The sequence below is a fragment of the Onychomys torridus genome, chromosome 16, assembly GCF_903995425.1.
Source record: "Onychomys torridus chromosome 16, mOncTor1.1, whole genome shotgun sequence".
Taxonomy (NCBI): Eukaryota; Metazoa; Chordata; class Mammalia; order Rodentia; family Cricetidae; genus Onychomys; species Onychomys torridus.
The window spans coordinates 45,167,284-45,194,465 of NC_050458.1; the positions used below are offsets into that span (position 1 = coordinate 45,167,284).

General features: G+C 55.0%; 1 protein-coding gene across 2 annotated transcripts; it reads right to left on the reverse strand.

Moving 5' to 3' along the window:
* Nucleotides 1-5,719: 5,719 nt before the first annotated feature.
* Pdgfb (platelet derived growth factor subunit B) lies at nt 5,720-24,724 on the reverse strand. 2 transcript variants are annotated; one of them, XM_036208014.1, is made up of 7 exons: nt 23,673-24,724; nt 15,330-15,426; nt 13,101-13,190; nt 11,588-11,793; nt 10,124-10,271; nt 7,483-7,631; nt 5,720-7,164 (listed from the first exon to the last, which is right to left on the reverse strand). In XM_036208014.1, the coding sequence occupies exons 1-6, from the start codon at nt 23,733-23,735 to the stop codon at nt 7,507-7,509; spliced, it is 729 nt and encodes a 242-aa protein (XP_036063907.1). In that variant the 5' UTR covers nt 23,736-24,724; the 3' UTR covers nt 5,720-7,164; nt 7,483-7,506. The 2 variants fall into 2 exon arrangements, with proteins under 2 accessions (XP_036063907.1, XP_036063908.1); XM_036208015.1 differs by lacking the exon at nt 23,673-24,724 and adding an exon at nt 23,440-23,459 and having other exon boundaries at nt 5,730-7,164.
* Nucleotides 24,725-27,182: the final 2,458 nt, after the last annotated feature.

A 27,182-nucleotide genomic window follows, 5' to 3' on the forward strand; every position in this document is an offset into this window, starting at 1 on the left:
CGATTCATAATCCTCCTGCCTCAGTCTCCCAAATGTTGGGATTACAGGTATGTGCCACCATAAATATATTTGTGTGTGTGTGTGTGTGTGTGTGTGTGTGTGTGTGTGTGTGTGTATATATATATATGTATATAATATATTTTTTTTCCAGAGCTGAGGACCAAACCCAGGGCCTTGCACTTGCTAGGCAAGCGCTCTACCACTGAGCCAAATCCCCAACCCCTACTACTATTATTATTATTATTATTATTATTATTATTATTATTATTATTATTATACAGGGTCTTCCTCCACAGCCCTGTCTGTCCTGGAATTCACTATGTAGATCAGGCTAGCCTCGAACTCACCGGCATCTGCCTGCCTCTGCTGTTGGTATTAAAGGCTTGTTAACTTTGATTTTTGAGAATTCTGCATGGACTGAGTCATCTGGATGGCAGAGGGCTCCACTGCCTTCACACCCAAGCCCAGTGCTGTGGTCACGTCACCCTTGAACCCTTGACCTGGGCTCACAGGAAAACATTCCCGGATTCAGCAGCACCTACTATGTGCTGGTGTGTGTGTGTGTGTGTGTGTGTGTGTGTGTGTGTGTGTGTGTGTGTGTTTGCAACTGTGGCAGGATCAGGGCTCCAACAGAGAATTTCACTCCCCCATCCTCCAGTTTCTGGCCACGTGGAGACAGTAAACCAGGGGGTGAGTACCCGGACACTCCCTGATCCGGTGCACCAAGACAGGACTGAAAGCCAAATGAGGGCTACAGAGCTTTCTGGGCTGAGCCCTGAGGTAGCAGGTGCTGGGTGCTGGGAGTAGAAGGTGCCAGTCGCAGGGCAACGTGGGTGTCCAGAGTGCAGCTCTCCAGCCTGCTAGCCACTCTCGAAGGACCCAGCATTCTTTGCATATTTACTCTTTGAACAACCCTTTCTCCTCAGGCTAACCAGTGCTTTCTCTTGCTGGGGATGAAGAACGCCACCTTACACAGAAACTGGAGCCTGGACTGGCTGCGGGCAGTGGCTATGGGAGGAGACTTGGAGAAACGGGAATTGGTTATGGGAATTGCTCGGGGATAAGTTAGTAAGAACGGGGACATGGTTAAGACAGCTGTAGAAGCCTGTGGTGTGCAGCTGGAGCCAGGATACCTGGTGTGCAGCCAGAGACAGCATGTCAGCTCTGCCATTTACAGTCACTTGGAAGATGAAGAGCCCACTGAAGATGAAGACCGTGACTCTGGTCCTTGGAAGGAAAGGAAGGAGGAATTCCACTGTGGCAGTGAGAGGACCAGCAGACAATATCCTAAACTCCTGAATTCTTTTTTTGTTTTTTGGGTTTTTTTTGTTATTGTTTTGTTTTATTGTTGTTTTTTTTTAGACAGTTTCTCTGTAGCCCTGGCTATCCTGGAATTTGCTCGGTAGACCAGGCTGGCCTCAAACTCACGGAGAACTGCCTGCCTCTGCCTCCTGAGTGCTGGGAATAAAGGTGTGCACCATCACCACTGGACAACTCCTGAATTCTTTTTTTTTTTTTTTTTTTTTTGAGCTGAGGATCGAACCCCAGGCCTTGATCTTGCTAGGCAAGTGCTCTACCATTGAGCTAAATCCCAAACCCCAACTCCTGAATTCTTGACTCAGGACCCAGATCAAAAACTGAAGGCTCAGCCTGAATGGAGTGTGACACTGTGGCTCATCTGCCGTGGCAAGGCTCTGGGTTCCATGCTCAGCACCACATAAACAGAACAAAACAAACAGCTGAGAGCAGATTTTAAGGATTGCTACCGCTTCCCTGAAAGTTCAACTGAATTCTTGGAGCCTCAGGACCAAGAGCCAAAACTGAAACCCAGACCTGGCCTGTAGAATGATGAGTTACATCATTAGCAGGGGATCACAACGCCTCAGGAGCATTTTAGTATGCTCTGAACCAGGGTCTCCGCAGAGATCCTTCACAGCTAGTTTAGGAAGGGATGGGTGGATGGATGAGTGAATGGATGGATACATGGATAACTGATAGATAATGGATGCTAGATGAGTGATCATGTAGATGATGGGTAGATAAATGGTAGATGGTTAAGTGGGTAGATGATGGGTAGATGGATGGATAGGTGGGGGATCATGGGTGGATGGATGATAGATTAGTAGACAGATGGAGGATGGATGAATGGGTAGATGATAGGTGGATAGTAGGTGAATGATGGATGGGTGGATAAGTGGGTGGGTAGATGATGGATAGACAAATGAATGATGGGTGGATTCATGGAGGATGGATGAATGTGTAGGTGATGGATGGACAAATGGATGGATGAATGTGGGTAGATGGATGGATATTGGATGTCTCACTGCTGAGGCTGGACCTGACATTACCAGGACCCCTTTAGACTATGGTCAAGTTGATATGAAGCTGAACGCTGTGAAGACTTCTTTTTCATAGCAGCAAAGCCCCAGAGTGGCCTGTGAGTGAACACACTGAAGACACAAGACTGCCTCAGGATCCCACAGAGTTTATGAGTGCAACTGTATTTATCAGTCCTCTGAATTCAGGATGCCGTCTCCACTGGTGAGGGTGACCCTGACAGCCCCCACTGGCTTGCCAGAGAGCAGCTGAACAGACGTATGGTCCACTCTGACCAGGGTGGACACACGGTGCCCAGCAGTCCACAGGGACACATCTTCTACAAGGGCTTAAGTTTGTCACTCAGAAGACTGCCTGGAGCCCCACCTGGCCAGGGACATGTGGCCTCCCCTAGACCCACATTTGAGTTGGTTCTCCATCTCAGAACTTCCTATGGGGAGGGAGTGGTCTGGCCCACGAATGTCCCCCCTCGGGGGGCTGCTGCCATCTGTAGGAGGCCCGGTTGTACCCTATGGGACTGTGGGTGGGGACTGGAACTCACTGAGACCTGGCTTGGGACAGGCACCAGGTGAACTGAGAACAGTACAGCACCAGGGACAGACAGACACATGGATGTTGCAGCAGAGAATCTGAACCCCTTTGTTCACTATCAGGATCTAGCCCCACTTCATTGCACTGCTGTTAGCTGTTAGCTGGATGCTGAGAAGAGAGAACAAAGCCACCCCTTGCCAGGTCAAACATGCTGGGCAGGCCTTTGCCCTTGGGTCGCCAGCCTCTGTAGCAGTCAGTTCTGCGAGACTGTGCAAAGGGAGGAAACGTGGTCCCAACAGGAACCTGGAGTTTATCGTTCCTGTGTCCTCTCCACTGTGGGTTTCAAGCTCCTAGGAGATTAATAGAATGAGGTGGCAAAGACAGAGAGTGAGACATCGTATGGGTGACACATAGCAGAGGAATAAGTGAGGCAGACAATCAGGGATGAGGGTAGATGGATGGATGGATTCATGGATATATGCACAAGTGTGTGAATAGATGGGTGGGTGGATAGATGAGTGAATGTCTGTGGATGAATAGATGGCTATGTGAATAGTAGACTGATGGATGAATGGGTAGGAAGATGAATGGATGAATAGATTAGGAATGAATGGATGGATGAGTTGGTGGATGTGTAGATGAGCAGTTGGATGAATGGGTAGACACAAGGACAGATGGATACAAATATATGAACGATGGATGAGTGGATGGGTAGATGGATGTATTGATGAGGGAATGAGTGAATAAATGTGTGGATGGATGGATAGATGAGTGGACAGGCAAATGGGTAGATGTATGTATATATGAATGATGGTGAATGGATGGGCCAATGGGTGGATGTGTTGTAGACAAATGGATGTGTATATGAATGATGGATGGGTGGGTAGGTGGAAGGACAGATGGGCAGATGAGGGGTTTGACAGATGTGAGAAGAACTGATTTGGAGAGAGATAACACTGGACACACATAGAAGGTACTGGACAGATCTTAGTCTCCACAGACCTCCCCAACAAGGAAGGTGCTGGGCCAAGCAAAGAGCTAGTGAGAAACTGAAACTTCTTGTCAACAGTGATACCTACAGTCTCCATAAGGGAGGCTCTCCATGGCTATAGGAGACAGTTGATAGTTTTCCAGCCACACCACAGTGGGGTGGGTATGCTCAGGCAGAAGAGTGTTTGGAGGCAGACACACTCCATCCTTCCAATAACAGATAATGACCTCCACAGCAGTCTTTTCTGAGTGACTGTGACATACACATCAGATACCTGTGAGGTACTAAGGAGTAGTGAATAAAATAAGTCATGTGGCTTTTTCTTGGAGGGTTACCATGGAGACAAGGGAGACATGAAGAGAACGTCGAGCCAACACTCGGAGGCAGAGGCAAGCAGATCTCTACAAGTTCAAGGCCATCCTGGTCTACGTAGTTGGATCTCAGGCCAGCTGGGCTATATAGGGAGATCCTGTCTCAACCTGCCCCGAACTGACCACCCCGCTCCCCACAAAAAAGAGAGAATGCCTTCCCCAGTGGAAGAGTTTTGGGGAGAATGTCATTTTAACCTGATGATTTGGAGGTCCCCAAAGGTCCACAGATTCAGTGTGGCTACCTGTCAAGATCCAGGCAGCTCTTCTGGATATCATCCATAAAGTAGCCCAGCTGTTGGCAGCTGTCAAGATGTCCCGTGCCTGGGCCCTACAGCTGTCTCAATTTCTATACCCTGGTGAGTCTCCTCTCACTTTTTGGTTCCCTGTCCCCCAGCACTGGCTCTGGTGTCTGCGAAACTGGATATTGGGGGTCCAGGGAAAGGGAGGCTCTCCATCAGAATGTCAAGCCGGCATTTCCCTCAGTTCCACTCACCACCATAGGCTAGACCTCCCTGCTCTAGCACAGGGTGGGGACTCAGGATAGACTCAAGTCATGTGGCTCTGGGAGGGACAGACACTTGTGTAGGACTCGAGGGGTGCCTGAGCGAATTGAGTCAGACATAAGGATGGGAACCTCCACCTCAGCCAAGATGGCCTCCAGCTGCCCTTGCACATATCAAGGGACATGGAGCCCAGCACTTCAGGGCAGCATGGCTTTAGGTTCCGGTCATCCCTCCAGTGAGGCCGACTCCCCTCTCCTGGGCTCCTTGTCAACCTACACTGTAAGTAGGACCTAGAATACTTCTTTATAAGCTGGCGTCCAAGGCTCCATGGGCAGAGAAGACAGTAAGGTTGGAGCGTTGCTCAGTGTGAGTCTGTTTGCCTAGCACATGCTGGGTCCCTCTCCAGCACCAAAAGAACTGGATGAAGAAAAGGCACAGGACCCCAGGGCTGACCCTTGGCGGCCACCAATCCTTTCCTTCCATTCTCAGCTCTATGGCCAGATTAAGCTGTAACTGGCCTAAGGTCACACAGCAGATTCAGGGCTGAGCCAGCCCAGTGCCTGGTCCTTTTTCTGTGAATTCCACAGCATCCCCGTTGTCCCGTTCCCCACCCCCACCCCCACTCCGCTCCAGGGCCTCCTCCAGTCCCCTACACATGCCACTTACAATGCTGGGGTTCTACATTCCCCTGGAGATCCTGTTCAACAGAAATGAGTCTCTCCAGAAGAGCAGGTCCAGGGGTCCAGGTGTTGGGTCCTGCTCTGGGGTCAGGCCCAACTCTCCCTCTCTGAGACAGAGGCTTGCCCCTGGAGCCAGGCCCAAATATGCATGAGCACAGAGAGCATGTGTCTGTGTGTGCACATGAGGATGCCCAATGGTGCCTAGCCTCCCTGAGTGAGAAGAAGATGTAGCAAGCTGTTGGCGAATCTTGCCAACACGGAAAGGTCAATTGTCACACCGATGCCAACAGACAGACTTCCGGAAGATTCACTTGGTTTTGTTTTGTGGTTTTTTTTGTTTTTCTTCCCTTTTTTACAACTTTAAATACGGAATATAAATAAACTTTACATTTAAAAAATAAAAAGAAAGCCCCCAAAAATATAATCACCAACTTTACAAACTGAAGGAAGTGGACCTGGGAGAGGGAGGGAAGAGTGTGGGGAGGGGGGGGGGGGGGAAGGTGGGTGCGTCAACCCCAGTCCTCCTGAAGGCTCTAGGGTTCTCCCTCTCTCCCCCACTTCCAGCCTACCCGCTAGCTTCCTGGAAGAAGCCACCAGGTGAAACCACCAGAGATCTGAGGGGTAATGTGTAAGCAGAGGAGAGGACAAGGGCTGCCTGGCCCTCCCTTGGGGATGACCTAGTGTCCCACACCTGCCGGGACAGCTGAAGCTGAGGCTGGGGGAGTGGAGGCAATGGGCCATCGAGTGCGCGGCTTCCCGAGCACCACAAGCTCCTTCCAAGCGTCAGGCTTGGTCAGGGCACACACAGCCAGTCCACACAGGGCCTCGGTACGAATTAAAACAAGGCTTCCTTTCCTCGGAGGCTTGACCTACATCTGCCAGAGAGTCCCAATAAATAGACAAATTGGCCGTATTTTAGGGTGTGAACAGAATTCTCCACATGCAGTGCCCCTGTGCAACGTGCATCCCACACAACATGACTTGTCAGTCTTGGCTAGTGCGGGATGTGACAGACAGGGCTCCTGTCCTAAGGAAGAACGACAGGGTCCTTCAGAGCCTCGGTCAGGATCCAAGCACCCACAGTGGAGCAGACTGAAGAGTACATGAGGAAGAAGACATGGAGTGGAGGTAGAGAAATGAACAGAAGTGAACGTAGGGGAGGTGGAGAGAAGCAGGGGACGTGGCCCAGGTCACAAGCACACTGCACCTCCAATCCATCAGAGAAGGCGTGTGGCCACCTGCCCAGACGAGTTCATATCTTCCATGATTTCATACTTAGAAAATGAAAAGCCACTATGGGCTGAGGGGACAGGGAGAGATGAGTGGCAGATCTGGGTGCCATGAGGGTTCCTCTCGTCTGTGTTCCCCCATGTGGTCTTGGCCACAGGACTACAAGGGACCCACTCTAGCCTGCCTGAAAGTGTTCCCTGCTGGCTGGCCAGGGTTCCAGGAACCAGGCAGGACATGCAGAAGTCCTCAGGCCAAGCCCTCCCCGTGAGGCTCCTGCACACTTGTCCCAGGTTCTCCAGGTCAAGGGAAGAAGCAGCACGGAATGGAGTCCTTTGTTTGCTTCTGGAGCTGCAGGGCAGGCCGAAGGGCTGCTGCTGGTGGAGGTGGCCGGGCACGCGGGGTGAGGAAGCACCATTGGCCGTCCGAATCAGGCATCGAGACAGACGGACGGGGGCGGGGAACGACATTATCACTCCAAGGACCCCATGGGGGCGATACAGCAAATACCATATTAAATAACCCTGTGGGCAGAGCAGAGGGGCATGGGGTCAGAGATGGCTCAGGGGCTCTCTTGGCTCCTAGCCCCCCCCCCCCCATACCAAGACAAGGAACTGGGGCTCCAGCTGTCGTGCTTCCAGCAGGCCCCAGGGCTGGGATGGGGGAGTCCTGGGGAACTGGAATGGTAGGACAGACACCCTCTTGGAGAGGCTGAGGCGCAGTACAGCAGGAGAAAAACCTCAGGGGTGCCTGGGTTGAAGGGAGCAAAGGCTCCCGCTGGCCCTCACCCCAATTCTAAGCCACAGCCAGGGGGAGCCTTGGCTTCCTTGCCAGGTTCTTACCTGCCCACACGCTTGCCGATGCCCCTAGGCCCCGAGGGTCTCCTTCAGCGCCTCCTTGTCATGTGTGTGTTTAAATTTTCGATGCTTCCCTTTGAGGGGCCGACGGACCCGCACTGTCCGAATGGTCACCCGAGTCTGAGGCGTCTTGGCTGCTCCAGAAGAAAAAATGTTTGTCAGCATGTGATGGTTATGGGGTATTCTCTTTGTACCCCAACACCTGCTGCAAGCCTTAGGGCTGGCTCAGGAAGAGGGGGAGGGTCAAGGTCAGACCTCATGAGGTCAAAGCCAAGCCCCCCTCCCCACTAGCTGTGGGCTCTGGGGATGCGACTGAACCTTCCTAGGCCTCAGTTTCTCTATCTGGGAGTGAGGCAAGAGGATGGCCCACCTCATGGGAAAGGGGAATGGGAATAGATTACATGGCAGTATGCTGGCCAAGCAGTGCCTGACCCAGGAGGTTATGTTTCAAAGTGGTCCCCAAGTCCTTGTCACTACTCAGAGATGGAGGGGCTTATTTTCACACTTCCTGCAGACAGCCTGGCCCCAGATCCCTCAGACCCAACAGGAGGTCCTGCTGGCACTATGTACCCATCATGTACATAATATCTTCAGAGGATGGACACAACCCACCTTGGTAGTTTGGCCACCTTGGTAGTTTGGCCACCTTGTCTCACCACATGAAAGATCTGGCTAGAGAGGCCATTTTGGGACTGGTTGTCTTGCACCACAGCTGGACTGCAGAAAGATCAAGCTACCCAAGGCGCCTAGTTCCTGCACAGAACTGCAGGGTCAGGGTCAGGGTCAGGCACAGTACAGCATGAGTGGTGGCCAGTCACTGTGACCCTCTTGCTTCCCATCTTCCTGGCTAGCACTCCTACTGAGACCTCTGGCTCCTCTAGGCACAAGGTGAAGAGGAGGCCACTGGGTTTCAGGCCAGAACCAGACTTTGCTTGGAGCTGAGCCATTCAAATTCCTGGGTACTCCGAGAAGCAGAATGGAAGGCTGGGCCACAGCTTAAGTCAGGGGGTCAGCCCTAGGCCAAACCTGGGCTCTGAAGATATGTGTGTGCCATGGGGCAAGTCACGTAACCACTCTGTGCCCATGCCTTTAAAGCAGCTGTGACCTCCCAGGTTGAGAAAGTGCATCAACAGAACCAGAACCTCAGCAAGCACCTGCCATGCACCTGGCTCCACCATAGGATCCTTTATTTCCACAGTGGAGATTATTCATCCTATAGTGTTGGGAAAACTGAGGCAGAGAGCTGTTTGAAGCTCTGGGATCTATCTGTGCATCACACTTCGAACACTTGCTTGAACTGACAGTTCCTGGGAGCCCTGGGCCAGGCTGACTCTCAATTTCTCTTCCTTCTGGTCTTGAGAAAACTAGGCAGGGGGCCAGCACTTCCTGGGAGCCACTGGAGAGTCCCTGGCCTCCATTTAGGGAGGCAGCCTCCCTTTGATGCAGACACAAAGTTTTCCTTACAGTGTAGAGATCTGGGGGAGCTCAGACTCTCTGGAGGGATGACACCCAGGAGGGCCATGGATCAGCCCCACCCCACCCCCAAAGGCCAGGCCATGTGTGCAGGAGGCTGGGCTGGTCCAAGCCTAAGCCAATTCACCCAACTCACAAATGGTAGAGGTTTGAGCCTAAGAACCAAAGAACCAGCACTGACCTGTGCTGTACTAGAGATAAACCTGGAAGAGTCCCTCAGTATTCTGAACATTCCAGTACTAACACTTCCGAATTCTTCTATGGTATAGATGGTAAAGTAGGTGAGTGAGAGCCAAAGAGAGCGGCCAGGGTGAGGGAAGAGCCAGGCAGGGAATTCTGGGACACCACTGGCCTAGGATGGGCTGTGTGATCTGGAGCGAGGCCCCAGCCTCTTTGGACCTCAAGTACCTCCACTACAGAAACAGGAGGAGCCTCTGAGACTTTTCAACCCAAATCTAGCTGTCTGACACTTGTGGAACCAACGACATGAACTCATCTGATGAATGCTTGAACATCAGACCCACCTGTCACGTCCCAGCTATACAGAGGCCCAGCCTTTACCTGTGTACCTCCAGTAGATAGCATAAGGAAGGGGACTGGTTGGTAGCAAGGGCAGGTCTGCAGCCTCATTTAGGCTGGGAAGAATCTAGATTGTTCTCAGTGAGATCAAAAGTCTCAAATTGAACCAGAGATCTATCCATCTGATCTCCATTAATAGTTGTGTGTGTGTGTGTGTGTGTGTGTGGTATATGCACTGTGTGGGTTCAGGTGTGTGGGTGGGTGTGTACTCGTGCACACAGGTACACATATGAAGTTAGAGGTTGACGTCAAGTGTCCTTCTCAATTGCTCTTCATCTCACTTTCTGAGACAGGGTCTCTGAACCTGGAGCTCACCAACAGCTAGACTGGCATCTGATGCTCCCCTGGGATCCACCGATCTCCACCTTCCCAGTGCTGGGATGGCAGACACAGCTACCATGCCCTACCAGGGATTCAAACTCAGGTCCTCATGCTTGCTCAGCAAGCATTCTCCCCACTGAACACTCTGCCCAGCCTCCTGACTCCTATTTCGAGACCCACCCTGACCTAGCCATGACCAGGAAAAGAGGCTGAGCTCCCCCACCCCCAAGCAGCCCTCAGGAAGGTGGTTTACCTCGCTGCTGCTCCCGGGATGTCCCAGGAGTTCGAGTCACAGGCCGAGGGGTCACTACTGTCTCACACTTGCAGGCCAGGTGGTCCTCCAGGGTCACTGTGGCCTTCTTGAAGATGGGTTTCTTCCGCACAATCTCAATCTTTCTCACCTGAAGGACAGAACGAGCAGAACGCCCCTGTAGAAGCCACCTGGGCAGGAGCAGTCATACACACGCCTGGCAGTCTCCAGCGCTGAGCTCATTCCTCGAAAGCCAAAAGCCAGGCCTGTCTGCAGAGGGAGGCTCTGGACCAAACAATAGCGAGGTCTTGCCCTCTGCTCCTCTCAGAGCTTTTCCATCAAAACAAGCCCTTCCACCCAGCTGACCCGGCCTCTAGCTTTGCTGTAGCAACACATTCCCCCCCCCCAACCCCCAACCCCCCCCCCGGCTATGAGCCCCCCCCCCCCCAAGAGTGGGAGAAAGGCATTTCCGGGTAGAGCCTGAGTCCTGTGGGTCCTGGTTCCTGGAGCATTGGCCAGGGGCTGCAGCAGAGCAGGGGAGGGGGTGGGGAGATGGTTATCTGGAAGGAAGCGAATGAGGCCTTATCTAGAAGAGAAGCTGGAACCGGGAAGGCAGCTGTCAGGTGTCTCTCCCTAAAGCTGAGGACAGGAGATACTGCCATGGTGGGTGGGGAAGCATAGCATGTCATTCCTTTGTAATCTGGGTCACAGGGATAGGCCAGGAGTGGAAGACAGGCAGGAGACTGGGCAGAGGCCACAGGCAGAGGGCAGAAAAGGAGAGCTCGGCCACATAGCCAGTGCACTGGGGAGGGCTGGTGCTAAGCTTTGTGCTGTGTGCCCAGGGGGCCGGTGAAAAGGGAAGGCTGACCCAGGGTACAGAGACCTGGTCTTCCAGAGTTAGAAGGCAGGCTCTGCCTATGCACTGCCCTGTCCACATGAGAGCAGGCGCTTCAGACACAGCCTCTGGGTCCCTCCGACAGATTAGCATCTGTGCCCAACTCCCTCCAAAAACAAGGTGGCCATAGGGCTGGGCCATTTATTTGTCAGTGGGGCCCCCGGTTCCTATGGCGCTTGCCACCTGGAGGACACTCTGTGGCACCTTCGTTAAAGACAAAGCTTGCCAAAAAGACAGATGAAAGCCCTAAGTGTAGGGGTCCCTGAGTATGATGGAGCGTTGAGGGGGCCTGAGCAGTTGTCCTGAACATTCTTCTAAGTGTCAGACGTTTGAAGACAGGAACACTGTGGGACTGTATTCCTGTAGAGCAGGTGACATTGATCCATTACTTAGCATACGCAGTCGCACCCTGTCTGACTTTCGGTGACTGCGGTCTGAGACGCCTCGGAGAGTGCGTCCCAGGAACACCCAGCTATTCAACCCACGGCAGCGGCAGCGGCAGCGGGTCTGCCGCTGGGGCGGGGCTCGACCTAGGGCGGGGCCTGACCCGGGGCGGGGCGGAGTCTGCGCACCTGCACCGGCCGCATCTGCACCTGCGAGGCCCGACACTGCACGTTGCGGTTGTTGCAGCAGCCAGAGCAGCGCTGCACCTCCACGCAGGGCGGCCACACCAGGAAGTTGGCGTTGGTACGATCGATGAGGTTCCGCGAGATCTGGAACACCTCTGTGCGAGTCTTGCACTCGGCGATCACCGCAGGCTCTGCGGCTGCCAGGGAACCTGGGTGGGAGGAGGCCTGTCAGGAGAGGGCTGTCTCCTTTGGAACCACACCCCCATCCAGATAGCCCTGAACTTGGAGAGGTGGCTGGACCACCCTGAACCTCAGTTTACCCCATCTGAAAATGAGGACAGAGAGATCTACCCCCCCAAGAAGCATGGTCAGCATCAGGCTAGATCATCCCATGTGATCTTGTAAATGTTTAGTGCACACCTGTCCAGTCGTCCTGGATCCTGATTATTCAGATTCACACAGCAGTGGGGTTGGCCTACCTAAGTCCTCCTCCACTGTCAGCCTGCTGGCTTGCACTGGCCTTTTACTGCTGTTTGCTGTTTTCAAGACAAAACTATCCAGGATAGCTCTGACTATCCTGGAGCTCACTCTGTAGACCAGTCTGGCCTCGAACTCACAGAGATCTGCCTGCCTCTGCTTCCAGAGTGCTGGGATTAACGACATGCGCCACCACCAGCTGCCTGCACTGGTCTATTCTTAAGTGGCTCTTTCTTTCAAAGCCTCATCTGCCTCATCTGTGAAATGGGGTAACAGCAGAGCTATGCCTCTCACCTGAGCTGAGAGGAAGAAGGTGGGTTGAAGCCTACAGCAAGCGCTCAATTATCTACAGAGAAAGGTTCTCAGAGGCTTGGAGACCGTAGGTTCCGGTAGCCACAGCTCCAGTGCCTTGGACACTGTAGGTGGCCACCTGTTTCACCCCAGAAGGCTTCTCTAAGGCCTTCAGATCTACTGGCTTGGTCTCTGCCAAGGAACAACCAGCATTCCTAAGCTCAGCTTGGTGCCTCTGCATTAGGCCACAGTGCAGCCCTGGCCCATAGTGGACAGAGAACCCACCCAGAATACCTTGGGCTCAAGTGTGACAAATAAGCCCTCTGACCTCAGTCCTTCCATTCCAGTTTCTCCACCCTGGTTTCTAGGCCTCTGGAGTGGAGCTAACCACATCTATTCCAGAGTTGGAGTGGGGAAGCAATCGAGTGTAAAGGCAGAGGGAGAGGTAGGCAGATCTCTGTGAACTCAAAACCCGTCTGGTTTACCTAGTGAGTTCCAGGCTAGCCAGGGCTGTGTAATAAAACCCTGTTTCAAAAACAAAAGACCCAAACCACTGTATTTTAAAAGCAAAACATGGGGCAGAGGAAATGGTAACTCAACTTCAAAGACAGCTATACGTCTCGTTCAGTCCTAACAGTAGGGAAGGGACTGGGAGGTGACTCCCAATCCAGGATGGCTATGTGCCCTGGCTTTTTTCTTCCCTGGATCCCACCCTTTGAGGGGCCACTATATGGACCCTTGGTATTACCTAGGCTCCTCCTTCCTCTAGATGAGCTCTCTGGCTCGCCTCCAGAGTGTGCTCGGGTCATGTTCAGGTCCAGCTCAGCCCCATTGTCATCTGCAAGAGAAAGCACCGTCAGGCATGCTGGCCCAGGCTGCTACCACAGGACTGGGTTGAGAATAGCATCTCTACCCTCTGAGACCCTGCCCTTAGTGCTCTCTAAACCTGAGATCCCTGGCCCTGAAGAGGCAACCCGGCAAAGTCTTGGGCAGACAAATGGCTCAGTGGGGCTGGTGGGGCCTGACGGCATCTTTGGGAGTCTCCAGCCTCACTCCGGGTTTTTAGCCCCATTTTTGGCCAGAACCCATGTCAACTGGAGTTAAAAATATCCCTTTGCTACTGTCAGCGCGCCCTCCTCAGCCTCCAGGGTGGAGCAGGGACCCAGAGCACTGGAGGCCAGTTCCCAGTGCCCTCCAAAGCGTTCCCATAGGAAGTGCTGAATGGAGAAATTCCCAGAATCCCCTCGGGGCTAGCAGGCCCAGTCCAGCCTTCTGGAGCTTTGACAATGGCCCTACTGCTTTGCAGAGAGAAAGGGTGGAGAGGGAAGGGGGTGTATGGGGAGGGGTTGGGGGGTGTTTAGGGGCCTGTGCCAGCCACACTACCTCGGCTCTCTCCTCAGCTTTCATCTTTCTGGGCTTCTCTTCCTTCTCTAAGCTGGAAGTCCTTTCCTCTCAGGGCTACCAGCTCTCCTTGGTGACATGTCCACCCTCACACCTAAGAGGTCCTAAGACATTGGCCAGGGCTGCCTAGCAGCACTGGGACCATCAAGTGGTGAAGAGATTTTGAACTTGATCTTGAAGGTGGATAGCCCCTTTGTCTCTCTCACTAGTGAGGATCAGCAAATGCACTGAGGGACGCTGGAGACAAGCCTCTGCCACCTCCTTATGGCACCCTGGGACTCATATATTTTCCCCAGCCCACTGGTCCCATCAAAGGCAAAAGCTTCTGCCAGCTGCCACCCCATCTAGGATCCCAGGAATCTTGCAGATCGCCATTGACTGACTGACTGGTCTGCTTTGTCCAACCCAACAGTGTTGACCACGTCAGCCTGTCTGTCTGTCCCTTATTCTCTTCCTTTCTCTTGCCATCTCTGGAATGTCCCTGGTGGGGAGGAGATGGGGAGAGATGTGCTTTGTGGAAAGGTTAAGTTGATTAGGAAAAAAATAGCCACATGGTTGCCTCGAAACAGGCCCGCTATTGAAAAACCTCACATCCAAGATCCCGACCCCCACCAGGGGCGTGGAGGGGCTGCCTGAGCTGGGCGGCAGAGCGCCTTGGAAAGAAACAGCAAGAAAGCTAAATTTGGAAGTTGCCCCATTGTGTGGCCAGGGTTGGCCAGCCGGGCACGGGTGGGAGACATCGGGTGGGGGCCCTGGTGAACAATAGGTGGGCCCAGCTGGGGGCCCCTCCTGCCTGCCTTGCCACCCCCCAGCCCAGGCGGTATTGAAAGGGCCCGGGAATGCTTTTGAGAAGGAGCCAGGGGCCCAACGGAGAGAGGAAACAAAGGCAGGAAGTGCTGTTCCCCCGCAGATAGCATCTGGGCAAGGATTACAAAGTGACAAAGAGACAGGACCCCAGAGGGACAAGGGCCCGCGGGTGCGTGGAGGGGGGGCGGTGCTGCTGAACAGGGCTCCAGGGACCAGGCCAGAGGTTAGAATAGAATGGAATTTGCTCTGAAGACTGCATTTATAAATACATTCCCAGCCCAACCCGCCGGCCCCGCCACGTGTGTGCCACCAAGCACGTGCCCATTTGCCCGGTACACTTTTGGGCATGGGCAGGGCTGCCAGCTGGTCCTGGCCAGGTGTCCCCAGGAGACCCTGATGACCAGGCGCGGGGCCAGAGGAGCAGGGAGATGGCTTCTATAGCCCTACCCTTTTCAGCTGGATCCACACCTGGATAGGTACTCAGTACAAGCCCTGAGAACTTTCTCTCTGCCCGTCCTGCTCCGGGAACCCCACCCTCTGCACCAAGCCAGAGTCACACGTGGGTGCTGCTTCTCCCACACCCCATGTCTCAGGTACCAACCCGCCTGCCTACTCTGCCCTGCCCTGGGTAGGTGTGGTCAGGCCTTCACTGGGATGTGCCACGGATCTAATTTCCTTATGTCAAGAGGGGTGTCCCTGCTTTCCCTGTCCCTCCCCATTTTCCCAAGCACCAGTGGAGGCTGAGGTTCTGGAGGAGGATCCGATTTACCTACGGAGTCTCCATGCAGCAGACGCTGAAGGTCGTCGAAGGAGCGGATGGAGTGGTCACTCAGCATCTCATAGAGCTCCTCGGGAATGGGGTCCCCCTGTTGGGCAGACACCAGGAACTGAGTCAACTGAGGTGAAGACTCACAAGGCTTGCCAACCACACGCTTGCTCTTGCATAAAGCTCCTATGAGGCCCCCCTGTCCCCAACAAGTAGACAGTAAGGCTGGAGTAGGTGGGATCCAAGGCTGAGCCAGGAGCACGGAGGCCCAATGGCATGAAGAGCTAAATCCAGGCTGAGATGCCTCACCCTAGCCCTCCACAGCATCCAGACTTGCCCCCAGTTCTACCGGCTTGTCTACATTTGTCTCCCCCCATCAGATCACAGATCCTGGAGAAACTCCAACAATCTCATTTCTCGATACTTTCCTTCCATACCTGGTAGCTAAGACACACACACACACACACACACACACACACACACACACTGTTTATGCAGGGCCCCCAAACCCAGTGTGAACAGAGGCTTCGCTCAGACAATGACCGTGAAGTGTGTACTCCAGCCCCGAAGCCCAAGAGGTGCTTAATGCTTGCTGAGTTGTGTGGTCTCAGAAGGCTGTGTGGCCCAGTGCTACAGACTTAGTCCCTGCCAAAGAGGAAATAAGGGAATCCTCAGGCCCAACCGGGAAACCTGAAAGCTTACCCATGCATGCCCCATGCCCAACCAAACTCTATTTTTAGAGCCCCTCTGGCCTGTCACCAAACACTTGAAACCTAGTTAGAACCTTAACAGGCCTCACTACAAGCCAGCTTCCTCCAGGGAAACCGCAGGTCCCACAATCACATTCATACAGCTGTAGAGAAAGGTCACTGCCACATCCCACAGAGCCCCAGGAGTCTGAAGAGCCTGCTGCTAACCGCTCGGAGAGAGAGGTGAGGGCAGAAGGGACCGGGAAGTGTCCTGAGGCAAAGGAAAGGCGCCAGATGCCAAGACATGTCTGAGGGCTGGGACCACAATGAGTGCACACACATGCAGGGCGTACACACATGCAGGCTTGTGACAAGACCATGCAGCCTGAGGGAAGCCCCGAGAGGACTAAGCCACTCTGTGCCTCAGTTTCCCTGGACTAAGAAGTACAGAAGTCCTGCCCTGTGTTCACTGAACCACCTGGGACCGGAGCTTTGAGTAACTAAGCACAGGTGTGTGTGTGTGTGTGTGTGTGTGTGTGTGTGTGTGTGTGTGCGCGCGCGCGCGTGTGTTTAGGGGTGGAGGGGTGCTGCTCTCCCACTGTTTAAGGTGGAGAAGAAGCTCTTGCCCCTGGCCAGCTAGCGTGGGGGCGGGAATCTCCTCAAAAGCTATGTGTCTCAGACACTTGCTGAGAGCCAGGTGCCCACCTGTAGTCCCAAGCTTCTCTAGAGGCTGAGGCAAGAAGATCTTTTTTTTTGCGTCCTTGCTGGTTTTTGTCAACCTGACACAAGCTAGAGCCAATTGTGAAGAAAGAAGCTCCATTGAGAAAAATGTTCCCGTGAGAAGAGAGATGCTCAGTGGTTAAGAGCACTGACGGATGTTCCAGAGGACCCGGGTTCAATACCCAGGCCGCTGGTGTCTGATCACACCAGGATTTAGAGAGAGACAGAGAGGGAGAGAGAGAGGGAGAGAGAGAGGGAGGGAGAGGTCCCATTGGACTAGCCTGGTTTTTTTTTTTTTTTTTTTTTTTTGAGATAGAGTTTCTCTGTGTAGCTTTGCGCCTTTCCTGGATCTCGCTCTGTAGCCCAGGCTGGCCTCGAACTCACAGAGATCTGCCTGCCTCTGCCTCCCGAGTGCTGGGATTAAAGGTGTGCACTACCACTGTCCGGCTAGGTTTTGGTTTTTTTTTTTTGAGACATGGTAGTATGTTACCCTGGCTGGCTGGCCTGGAACTTGACACATAGACTAACTCAATGAGTCACCTGCCTCTACTAAATGCCGAGATTAAAAATGTGAGCTACTGCGGGGCGGTGGTGGCACACGCCTTTAATCCCAGCACTCGGGAGGCAGAGCCAGGGGGATCTCTGAAGTTCGAGGCCAGCCTGGTCTTTGAAGCAAGATCCAGGACAGGCACCAAAACTACACAGAGAAACCCTGTCTCCAAAACACCAATAAACAAACAAACAAACAAATAAATAAATATGTGAGCTACTATTCCTAGCAGGAAGATCTTTTGAGCCCAGGAGTTCCAGACTAACCTGGACAACATAGAGAAACCCAGTATCACCCCCTCCCCCCAAAAAAGGCTTTGTGATCCTTGACACTTGTGGTAATGTTTAGGAAAAACTCCAGGATTCAGTCACACCCACCTCTTGTCCCCCATGTCAACCTAGGAACTAGAAGATACCAGGCTGGGGGCTGAGGGGACATAACACCTTGAAATCTGGCTCCTGGAACCCATTCAGCATCTGGGTCACTTTGTTCAATCATGGAGTTTACAAATCCGCCGTGTAGCCTAGGGATGTCAGAGGTCTGAAGGAGAGGTTAGGGGTGGGGCCAGTGGCTTGGTGTCTACCAAGTGTCTACACCTTCCCAGTTGGGCAGAGTCGTGCAGGACAGATGATTTAAAGCTGGTCTAGAGAAGGCCACTGCCCCCGAGGTTTGTCAGTCTCAGAACTGGTATTCAAAGATTCCTTGCCTCATGCTGCTACCATCTGCAGAGTGACCTCTCTCTAGCTGGCCACTGCCTCTCTCTGGTCCTGGCTCTTATCTATGAACTGGGGATGTTAGGACATTCGATTGCATTCTAATGCTGGCTGGCGATGGCAGAAGGAACAGAGGCAAGCCCCAGCTAGGCTGGGAAGGTGGCTTGCTTGCCCGAGGGAATGAGAGGTGTTTGGAGTGGTGACTCAATTAGCCTGGGGGGGGCGAGGGGTGGAATCTAGTTTTTCTGCCAGGCTCTCCTTGTCCACTCAAGGGATGGCTGGAGCTGCCAGGGAGGCAGAGTAAGCTGAGCCCTCAACAGGCCTAGTGGACACCTCAGGCCTCAGTCCACCAAGCAAAGGAGGTCATCAATATGGAGACAAACTCACCCCTGAGGCTGAGTGGGAAAAACCCCAGATGGAAACTGTGGAGGTGAGAAAAGCATTCAGCTGGTGCTCAATAAATACTGGTAAATTTGTGAAGGATTGTCCCTTTCTCGGGGGGGGGGGGGGGTGTCCTCTGTCCTCTCAGGTGTTATCTTCATGCCAGCCACCTACTGAACAAAATGATGCTCAAAGTACAATCCTGAGCTTAACATTAACATTAGTCCCATCTTCCAGATGGGAAAACTGAGGCTTGTTGAAATTAATCCACAGCCACAAGTCTAGGTAACCAGTCAGTGGCAGAGGTGAGTCCCTCTGAGGCCATAGCATGCCTACCCTCTCTGGGCCCACCAGGAACAGTTCAAGCATGCTTCCCCTCTGTTCCAATGCCACTGGTCCCAACATCATTTGAGATTCCTGCTGGATCCTTGCTCTATCTCTTCTTACAGCAATGGTCTCAATTACAGGGATGGTACCCCGGGGACACTGACACCATCTGAAGACATTTTTGGTGGTCATGGCTACAGACAGGCTGCTGGCATCCGTGGGTAGAGAGGCAGGGATGCTGCTCCACCATCCCACAGTATGCAGGATGTCACACAGGATACAGCATCACTGGTCCCAAATACTCACAGTGCCAGGGGAGAGAAACCCACAAAAGAGGAAATCCAGGGCTCCCCGGGTAAAGAGAACCAGGGTGCTCAGAATAAATCATCAAAAACTTTACCTTCAACTGGACGTGCACAGTCCTATAATGCTAACTACTAGAAGGCTGAAGACAGAAGGATTGCAAGTTCAAGGCTACCCTGGGCTAAAGAATAAGTTCAAGGCCAGCCTGGGACACTTGGCAATACCCTGTCACAGAATATAAACAAAGAAAGGGCTTGAGTGTGCAGCTCAGTGACAGAATGATTGTCTAGCATTGGTGAGGTCCTGGGCTCAGTCCCAGCGCCACTGACAAACAAATGGTGTCCTCCTCCTCCCTTAAATGGGGCTGACCATAGCTGGCCCCGGGGTCCCTGGTAAGTGTAACTGTACAGAGCAGAGCCGCCCCAAATAAAGGGCATGTCACAAGCTGTTATTGCTGTCCTCACCAACTCTTTATATGGCTCCTTGAGGGCAGACCGCACACATGTCCTGGGCCAGACGCTCACAATACTTTCAAGGATGGTGACAGGTGGGTGGAGAGCTGCGGTCCCCCGGGACGGAGTGTGGCTTTGCACTATCCCCCACGCTGGGCCACAGGAAAAGGCACCTAGCTCCACACTGACACTACCAGGTGCCCCGTGGGCTGGTGGGTCTCTTCCAGGACTGGGGGTGTGAACAGTTAGTTAGCCTGAGGTCCACTCCAGGATGCAGTGCTCTGGGTAGATTCTCAGGAGCACATGTCTGCAGTCAGAGTCCCTGTGTTTGCATGTACCCCATCCCCCAATGTGGAGCTGCTGAAGCCTGAATTTTCTGCCACAGGTTCTGGAAGCCTCTAGGTGGGCACCCCTTACATAAGAAAGGAACCTGACATCTTGAAGAAGCTGCCCCAGATCTCAGACCTGGGACTCCTGGTAGGACAAGGGTGTGGCATGGAAGCAGCGGGGGCCAAGCCAGCTTGGCAGCCAAGAGAAACAGCCTCCTCCCTGCCCCGCCCCCAACGCCAGCTGCAGGAGGCACAAGCTAGCTCGAGGCCAGGTGAGTTACCTGCTCCCAGCCAGGCTGGCAGATCAAAAGGGCTTGAACCCCACCCTCCACCTGGGCCCCAGCACACACACACACACACACACACACACACACACACACACACACACACAGAGGCAGAGATACACACTCCGCAGCCTGCTGCCACTGTAATGAGGGAGACGGGCTCTCTGCCCAGCACCCAGGGCGTTGTCTGTGGCTGGCAAAGGGCAGAAGCTGACAAGACCTCCTAAGCCTGCCTGCCTGCCTGCCTGCTTGCGTCTCAGGCCGTATTTAGACGACAAAGGCAAGCTCTTTGAAGAAGCCCTTTCTGGGCACAACGTAGAGGCCTTCTGGAACCAGCTTTTCTACCCAGCAGCCCCCATCCTCAGGGGCCAGGGTTCCTTGAGGCTGTGTTAATAAAGCACCCCTGGCCTGGGCTCACTCATAGTTCTTTCCACACTTATTTGGTGATGGTCCAGGCTTCAAGCACCCCACTAACACAGTGGGAATCAAGACAAAAATCTCTCTAGTGTAGTTTCCAGTTCATGGGAGAAAGCAGGTAACAGACAGCTAAATAACCCAAAACTTGAAAAGCTGTCATAGTGAGACACGATAGTGCACACCTGTAACTCTAGAGGTGGAGGTAAGGACACATCAAAGGTTCAAGGCCATTCCCACATATATAGTGAGTTGGAGGGTAGCCTGGACTACGTGAGACCCTGTCTCGAATAAAAAATTGGAAAGAAAATATAGCACAGGGAAAAACATCCAAGGAGGGAGGGCATTATGAACCCAAAGTGAACACCTTGAATTAATTCCTCCACACATGTATTCCCTGGCTCTACAGCCTCCAGAATCCATCTGACCTTGACTTTCACACTTCCAGGCAGGGGGATTCCAGCAAGTGGGTTTCCCTACCCCCTGTGGCCATTAGCAAGCCAGAAGGAGACTGGGTGGTTGGTGGCTTATGGGGCCCCTCCACTCCTTCCCGGCAGAAGGGTGCTGAGGCAGACAGATTGTCACATGACAGTCACCTTCTGGGAAGCCAGCTCAGCTGATGGAGATGGGGGCCTCAGCAGCCTTTTCAGACTCTCCAGCCCTGTCTCAACACTACCAGCCTGCTTCCAACCCCTAGGCCTCCATCTAAACACAGCCAACTTTGGAGTCACCTCCAAAAGCAAGCCCTCCTTGTGTCTCTCTGCACTGGTGATTAAGGAGCTTGCTTGGTCCGGTTCCCATGGGGACAGGTCCTCATGATTTCAGTCTAGCACTCCTCATGCTTATCAGGAAAGTCAACTGCAAAACGCAGTGCAACTGAGGTCCCAGAAGTAGTCTATGGAGGAGCAAGAAATGAGTTTCTGAGGGTTGCAGCCTCAACCCCAAATGCGAATGTTCATGGGAGTGGTGGGGTGCTGCTGGAGGCAGCTGGGATGGTAAGAGGGCCTGGGAACCCTCACCCAAATGCTACATATCCAGCAGAGCCCATCAGAACGCCGGGCTCCACACCCTTGCCAGCATTAGCCAAGTAGGAAAGGTGTAGGGGACGCACTCATCAGGTAAGCAGCGTCCTTCTGTCTTGGGAGGTCAAATGGGCGCTTATTTGAAATGAAAAATGCCTGGCTATCCCTGCACTCCAGAGTCACTCCATCACCGTCAGCCACGTAGGGGTGGTTGAAAAACCATTACTGAGGGGTAAAGTTTGAGGGGTGCCAAGCTGCCCTAACCAGGCCAAAAATGGGTGCTGTGGAGTCCAGATCAGGATCTGGGGTTGTCCTTTCCTCCTTAGACCCCCCCAGGAAGGAAATGGGGTGGCTACAGAGGCGGTGAGGTGCCAGGGCCCACGGCAGGCCCACCTGTTGCGTGGGGGCGGGCACCTGGCACTGAGTGTACAGAGGGGCTGTGCGTGCGTGCCTGCGTGCGTGCGTGGGTGTGTGAGCGCACGTGTACTCGGGCCGCGCGCGCGCGTGTGTCCCGCGTGTGCACGGGCGTGGCGGCGGGCGCGCGACCTGGCCGCCTTAGTGCGTGCCCGTCGCTCTGCGCGCCCGCCCGCCCGCCCGCGGGAGCGCAGCATCGCCTCCGGCCAGGAGTGTGCATGCGTGGGGTGAGTGAGCGAGTCGGGGGCCGGGCGGGGTGGGCTGCGGAGAGCAGCCGCGGGGCGCCGCCGTTCTCAGGACGCCCTGGCACCGGGCCAGCCCCCAGGTCCCCGCGGCGCGGCAAGGCGAGGCGGCAGCTGGGGCCTCCCGGCGTCCCCCTCCCCAACAGCTGGCCGCGCCCCGGGGGGCTGCTGGCGAGGCGGGGAGGGGGCGTCGCGAGGGGCCTGCAGCGGCAGGGCCATGCCCAGCTTGCTCTCTTTCGGGCTCCGGCCGCGGGGGGCGGCCGCGGAAGGGCGGGGCCCCCAGGGCGGGCGGCCGGCGGCCCTCGAGGAGCCCCAAGAACAAAAGGAGACGGAGACGGCTCCTCCGTGGTCAAAACAACCTGCGCTGGCGGCGGCCCAAGGTCGGGCCGCGGCCTCGGAGCCCTCTGCCTTAACCCCTTCCGTGCCGCCGCCGCCGCCTCTCCCCTACGCTTGCCTGCGGGGCGACCGGGCTGGTCTTGCCCGCAGCCGACTAGGTGCGGGCTCTGGACCTCAGCGGGCGGAGGTGGGACGGGACCCGGACACGCAGCTCTCCCGGCCCTCGCCTCGCTCTAGCTCGCGCCTCCTCCTGCCCCGCCCCCTTCCCACCTGGATTCCCGGTAGACTTGCCAACTCACTGCTACGTGAGGCTGGGAGGGGTAGGGGCACCGATCCGACCTGATCGCTCCAGCAGACGTTTCCATACCCCACCTCCCTTGCAGCTAGGCTTCTGCAGGCGCGCGCTCCGCAGCCTGCATGCGGGGGAGAGAGGTGCTTCCTCGCGCAGGGCGCGGGCGCAGGTATGGCCGGGCCTCAGACACACACAGCCCCTGGGGCTGGATTCCTTCAGATCCTTCCCCCTCGCCCCCTCCCCCGCTTCCAAAGTCCTGTCTCTACTTCAAGCGTCTGAACCTACCGTGTGTCTGTCTGCCTGTCTCTCTAATGTCTCTGTCTGTCTCTGGGCCTCCTGCACCAAGATACAAGGTGCTTTTGGACCGTCCAGCATGATCCCGAGGTGCCCACCCCAGCCCAGCGCAGAAGCTAGGGTGGGACCAGAACCCTCGCCAAAGGTCTCCATGGATATCCTGAGTTCGAGGGTGCACACCACCAGGGCAGGCCGGGTTCTGGGCAGAACCAAAGCCCAAGCTGGTTCCAAGGTGGTCTCAGGAGGTCGCGATGCCATAGGCACCCTAGATACCACCCCACCCTGTCTCCCCAGGCCGGGAAGGGGCTTAAGAGCTCTGGCTCCTGAAGCAGAGGGCAGGGCAACACACACCTTCTAGGACGCTAAAACGTTGGTCCACTGGAAAGAGAAACCCACCGCTGTCTCCTCATGGAGCCCAGAACCCTGGACCTGGCCTCCCAGCCCTTGGGGCCACCCAGTGCCCGGCGCCTAGCTCACGCGCTGCAGGGCTCCAAAGTTCACTGCAGGGGGAGGAGGGGGCGGCCAGGCGTGGGGGCTGGGGAGGCGAGGGAAGGGATCTATCCCCGGCCGCCGTCGCAACTCACCTCGGCGCTGACCAGACGCAGGTAGCAGCAGAGAGGCAGGAAGAGCGCCCAGCAGCGATTCATGCCGACTCCGGGCCCGGCCCCGCGGGGCCCCGGACGCGTAGACGGAGCGCGCCGCCCCCGCGGCCAGGGTGGGGGGCTGGGGAGGAGGGTGGGCTCCGCTCGGGTCCGCCGCGATCAGGCGCTCAGGCCGCTGCAGCCGCCGCCGCGGCTCACCCGCATGGCCCCCGGGCGCCGCCGCCCCCGGCCCCGGCTCCGTCGCTGGGGGGCTGGGGAGGACCTGGACACGGGACCAGGGTCCGAAGCCGCTACCTGGGCGGATCCCGAGCCCACGCGAGCATCCACGGCCGGGGGGCTGCGTCGCGAACCAGCCAAGGCGTCTAGCCGTGTGGGGGCGCGCAGGGGACTCCAACCTCCCAGAGGAAAAGAAACACGGCAGTCGATGGTTCGTCTTCACTCGCCCGCTAAAGGCGTGTTCCTCTGCCCGCTGGCTTAGCTTTTTTGCAACATTTTTTGGAAAGGCTCCCCAGATCAGAAAGCGCAGGGCTGAGCACCTCCAAGCCCAAGTCTCCCCAAAAAAACTTTTTTTCCAAAGTTGGCTTTGCAGCGGCGGCCCAAGCACCCGGGCAGGGAGAGGTACAAACTCCCGCCCGGGCCGGGTGGCGGGGCGGGAGCGTGTGCGCCCTGGCGCGGAGCCCGAGCGGCGGGCACGGCTGCTCCGAGCGCGCGGCGCGCCCACTGCGCTCTGGGCCGGCCGGGGCCGACAGGTGGACGCGGCGCGGGTCAGTCGGTCGATCCGCCCACCGGCTCGCTGCTCTGGGCGTCCTCTGCGGGTTGCGAGCTGCGGCTGCTCCGGCTTACTCGTTGCAACGAGGCTGGGGGGTGGGCTTTTTTTTTTTTTCTCCCCTCCTTTCCCTTTTGCGCGTGTGTGTATGTGTGTGTGCGCAAAATATCTCTCTGGAGAAAGAAAGATGGGCGCTGGCGGCCGGAGGGGAGCCCTCAGGGAGGCAGCGGGGGAGGCAGGCAGGCTGCTCCCGGCTGCAGGAGAAGTTGCCACCCTTCAGCTGTTCCGGCCTTTATAAAGGAGAAGGGAGAGTGCAAGAGGTGGGTGGAGACAGCCTTTCCTCCCCTGGCCCCGAGTCAGCGCCGGGAGGGGGGCAGGAGTCAGGGGAGGGCCCGAGGCAAGGACTGCAGCTTAAGGGGTCTCTGAGAGCCAGGCAGCCCCTCCGGTTGTAAATCCAGCCCCTTGGCAAGAACTGGAGGTGATCCATGGCCCCACCCCTTAGCACAGTGACCTGTGTTTAGGGGCATGTCTTAAGGGCCAGGACTGAGACCAGGAGCATAGCCCCTGAACCCCAGAACCAGACATCTGCAGCCTGGCAAAGGCATGGTGATGAAGGGCTGGGGCTCTGCAGCCTGGCAGCTTAGATTCAGTTCCTGTCTAATTGAGTAGCTGGGTCACCTTGGGCAAGTCACTTTCCTTATGTGCTTCACTGTACCTTTCCGTAAGTGGGGGACACGGGGATATCGGGTGGATTAAATGTCAGAATGATCAGAAAGCATCCAGCCACACACCGGCCCCAAGGTTAAAGCTCTTAAACCCACAGTGGGAACCCTTCAGCTACAAGCTGAGTCTGCCTCTCCTTGCTTGTTGCCTGGCACACAGCAGGCGCTGCCATGCCAGCATGGGCTGAATTTGAATTTGTTGAACTGCAAAGTCACACAAACCCCCACAGCCCTGCAGCATCCTCACAAGACTGCCACCAAGATGCCGCCCGCCCATCACCAGGGTGTTTACTACCTCCCAATGTCCCCCCAGTTCCAGGCCACCCACCCACACCAGCACTCTCAGAGTTAACACCTTCCACCCACAGCTCAGGGAGCTGCCAGTGTCCCTGCCTTGAGTAGTCACTGTCACACTCACGCTTGCTGGCCCAGCAGGTTCACTGCATTGCCTCCTGCCTTTAGGGCACCTTGGCTGCCTCCGCTTCTGCTGCCTGTCATCTGCCCTTGGTTCCCATGTCAGCCTGCAACCCTACATATGCTAAGGGGTGGTGCTGGATGAGGGGAAACCTGCCAGGCCTCTTTACACACGGCTCCAGGCACCCCGCTTTTCCGAATGACCAGCTAGCAGTGTGGCCCAGTGGCTGGGAGATAGCCTGGGGCAGGTGACCTTTGGCAGGGTGTTTAATCTCTCCAGTGGTGCCTTGATTTCTTCCTCTGTAACTTGGAGTTATAGTTGGAGGAAAAGAGGAATTTCAAAGGAGCATGGGAAAATCATAGGGGGTGGAAGTGTTTGCCGTCTTTGTGATTGATGATGGGTTCATAGGTTGGGTTGGGGCTCTGGAGAGAGAGGTCAGTTGGTAAAGTGATTGATGACGTGAGGGCCTGAGTCCACTCCCCAGAACTCATCGAAAAAGCCAGGCAGAGCGGCAGACGCTTGTAATCCCAATACCGGGGAAGTAGAGACTAGAGCTTGCTGGCCAGCCAGTCTAAACTAGTCAGTGAGCTTCAGGCCAGTGACTTTGTGTCAAAGGAGGTGGACTACCAGAGGTTCTCCAGTCTCCACATTACCTGCACACATTTGCACATATGCACACACAGCAGCACACACACACACACACACACACACACACACACACACACGTTAACTTTGGTTTTAACAATTGGTTATACTTCAGTGCAGTGAAGGGGGGGGGGCTCACAGAGTGGTGGGAAGCTCACAAAAGATGCTCCTCCACAGGACCACCATCTAGGACAGACAGATGTGTTGGGAGACAAGAAGACCAGCTTGACAGTGGGGGGATGATCAACACATTAGATCCTGTGTCAAGAGCCTTGGCCATTTAAAAATACTTCCACCAAACAGGAGTGGGCTGGCCCTGGCCGTGTTCTTTTCTATGAACACAGTGACAGAGCCGCCATTGAGTGGACCCTATGCACCATCTTAGTGCTTCTGTAAGATATGTTAATCCACTCTTACCAGCAGGGAACACAGAGGGACTCAGCAACCTGGACCCCAAGTCACGTGGTGCCGGTAAGGGGAGGAGCCACGGTTTGGGCTCCAGGGTCCAGCTACAGAACCCACATGGTTTACACACCATGTTGTACTGTTTTCTGCAGGCAATGGAATGATGGCAATAGCTATAATTTTTTGTTTATCTATGTGTATAGGTGTTTTGTCTGCGTATATGTATAATTTTTTGTTTATCTATGTGTATAGGTGTTTTGTCTGCATATATGTCTGCCTCACACGCATGCAGTAACCATAGAGGCCAGGAGAGGGCGTCAGATCCACTGGGGTTGAAGTTATAGATGGTTGTGAGCCACTGTGGAGGTGCTGGGACTTGAACCCCAGTCCTCTGGAAGAGCAGCAACATCTTTTAACCAGTGACCTATCTATCTCTCTAGCTCCCCACAACACACACACACACACACACACACACACACACACACACACGGGCACTTTTTGCACAGTGCTTTGCCCAGGGGCAGGAGAGGCAGCAGGGA

Excerpts from the sequence above, each read along its gene's own strand:
- Pdgfb (XM_036208014.1), bottom strand. The coding sequence starts at position 23,735 with ATGAATCGCTGCTGGGCGCTCTTCCTGCCTCTCTGCTGCTACCTGCGT. Across the intron at positions 10,272-11,587 it reads TGCAGATGCGGCCGGTGCAG|GTGAGAAAGATTGAGATTGT; the intron begins GTGCGCAGACTC and ends TCTGTCCTTCAG. Across the intron at positions 7,632-10,123 it reads ATCCCGGGAGCAGCAGCGAG|CCAAGACGCCTCAGACTCGG; the intron begins GTAAACCACCTT and ends CTTCTGGAGCAG.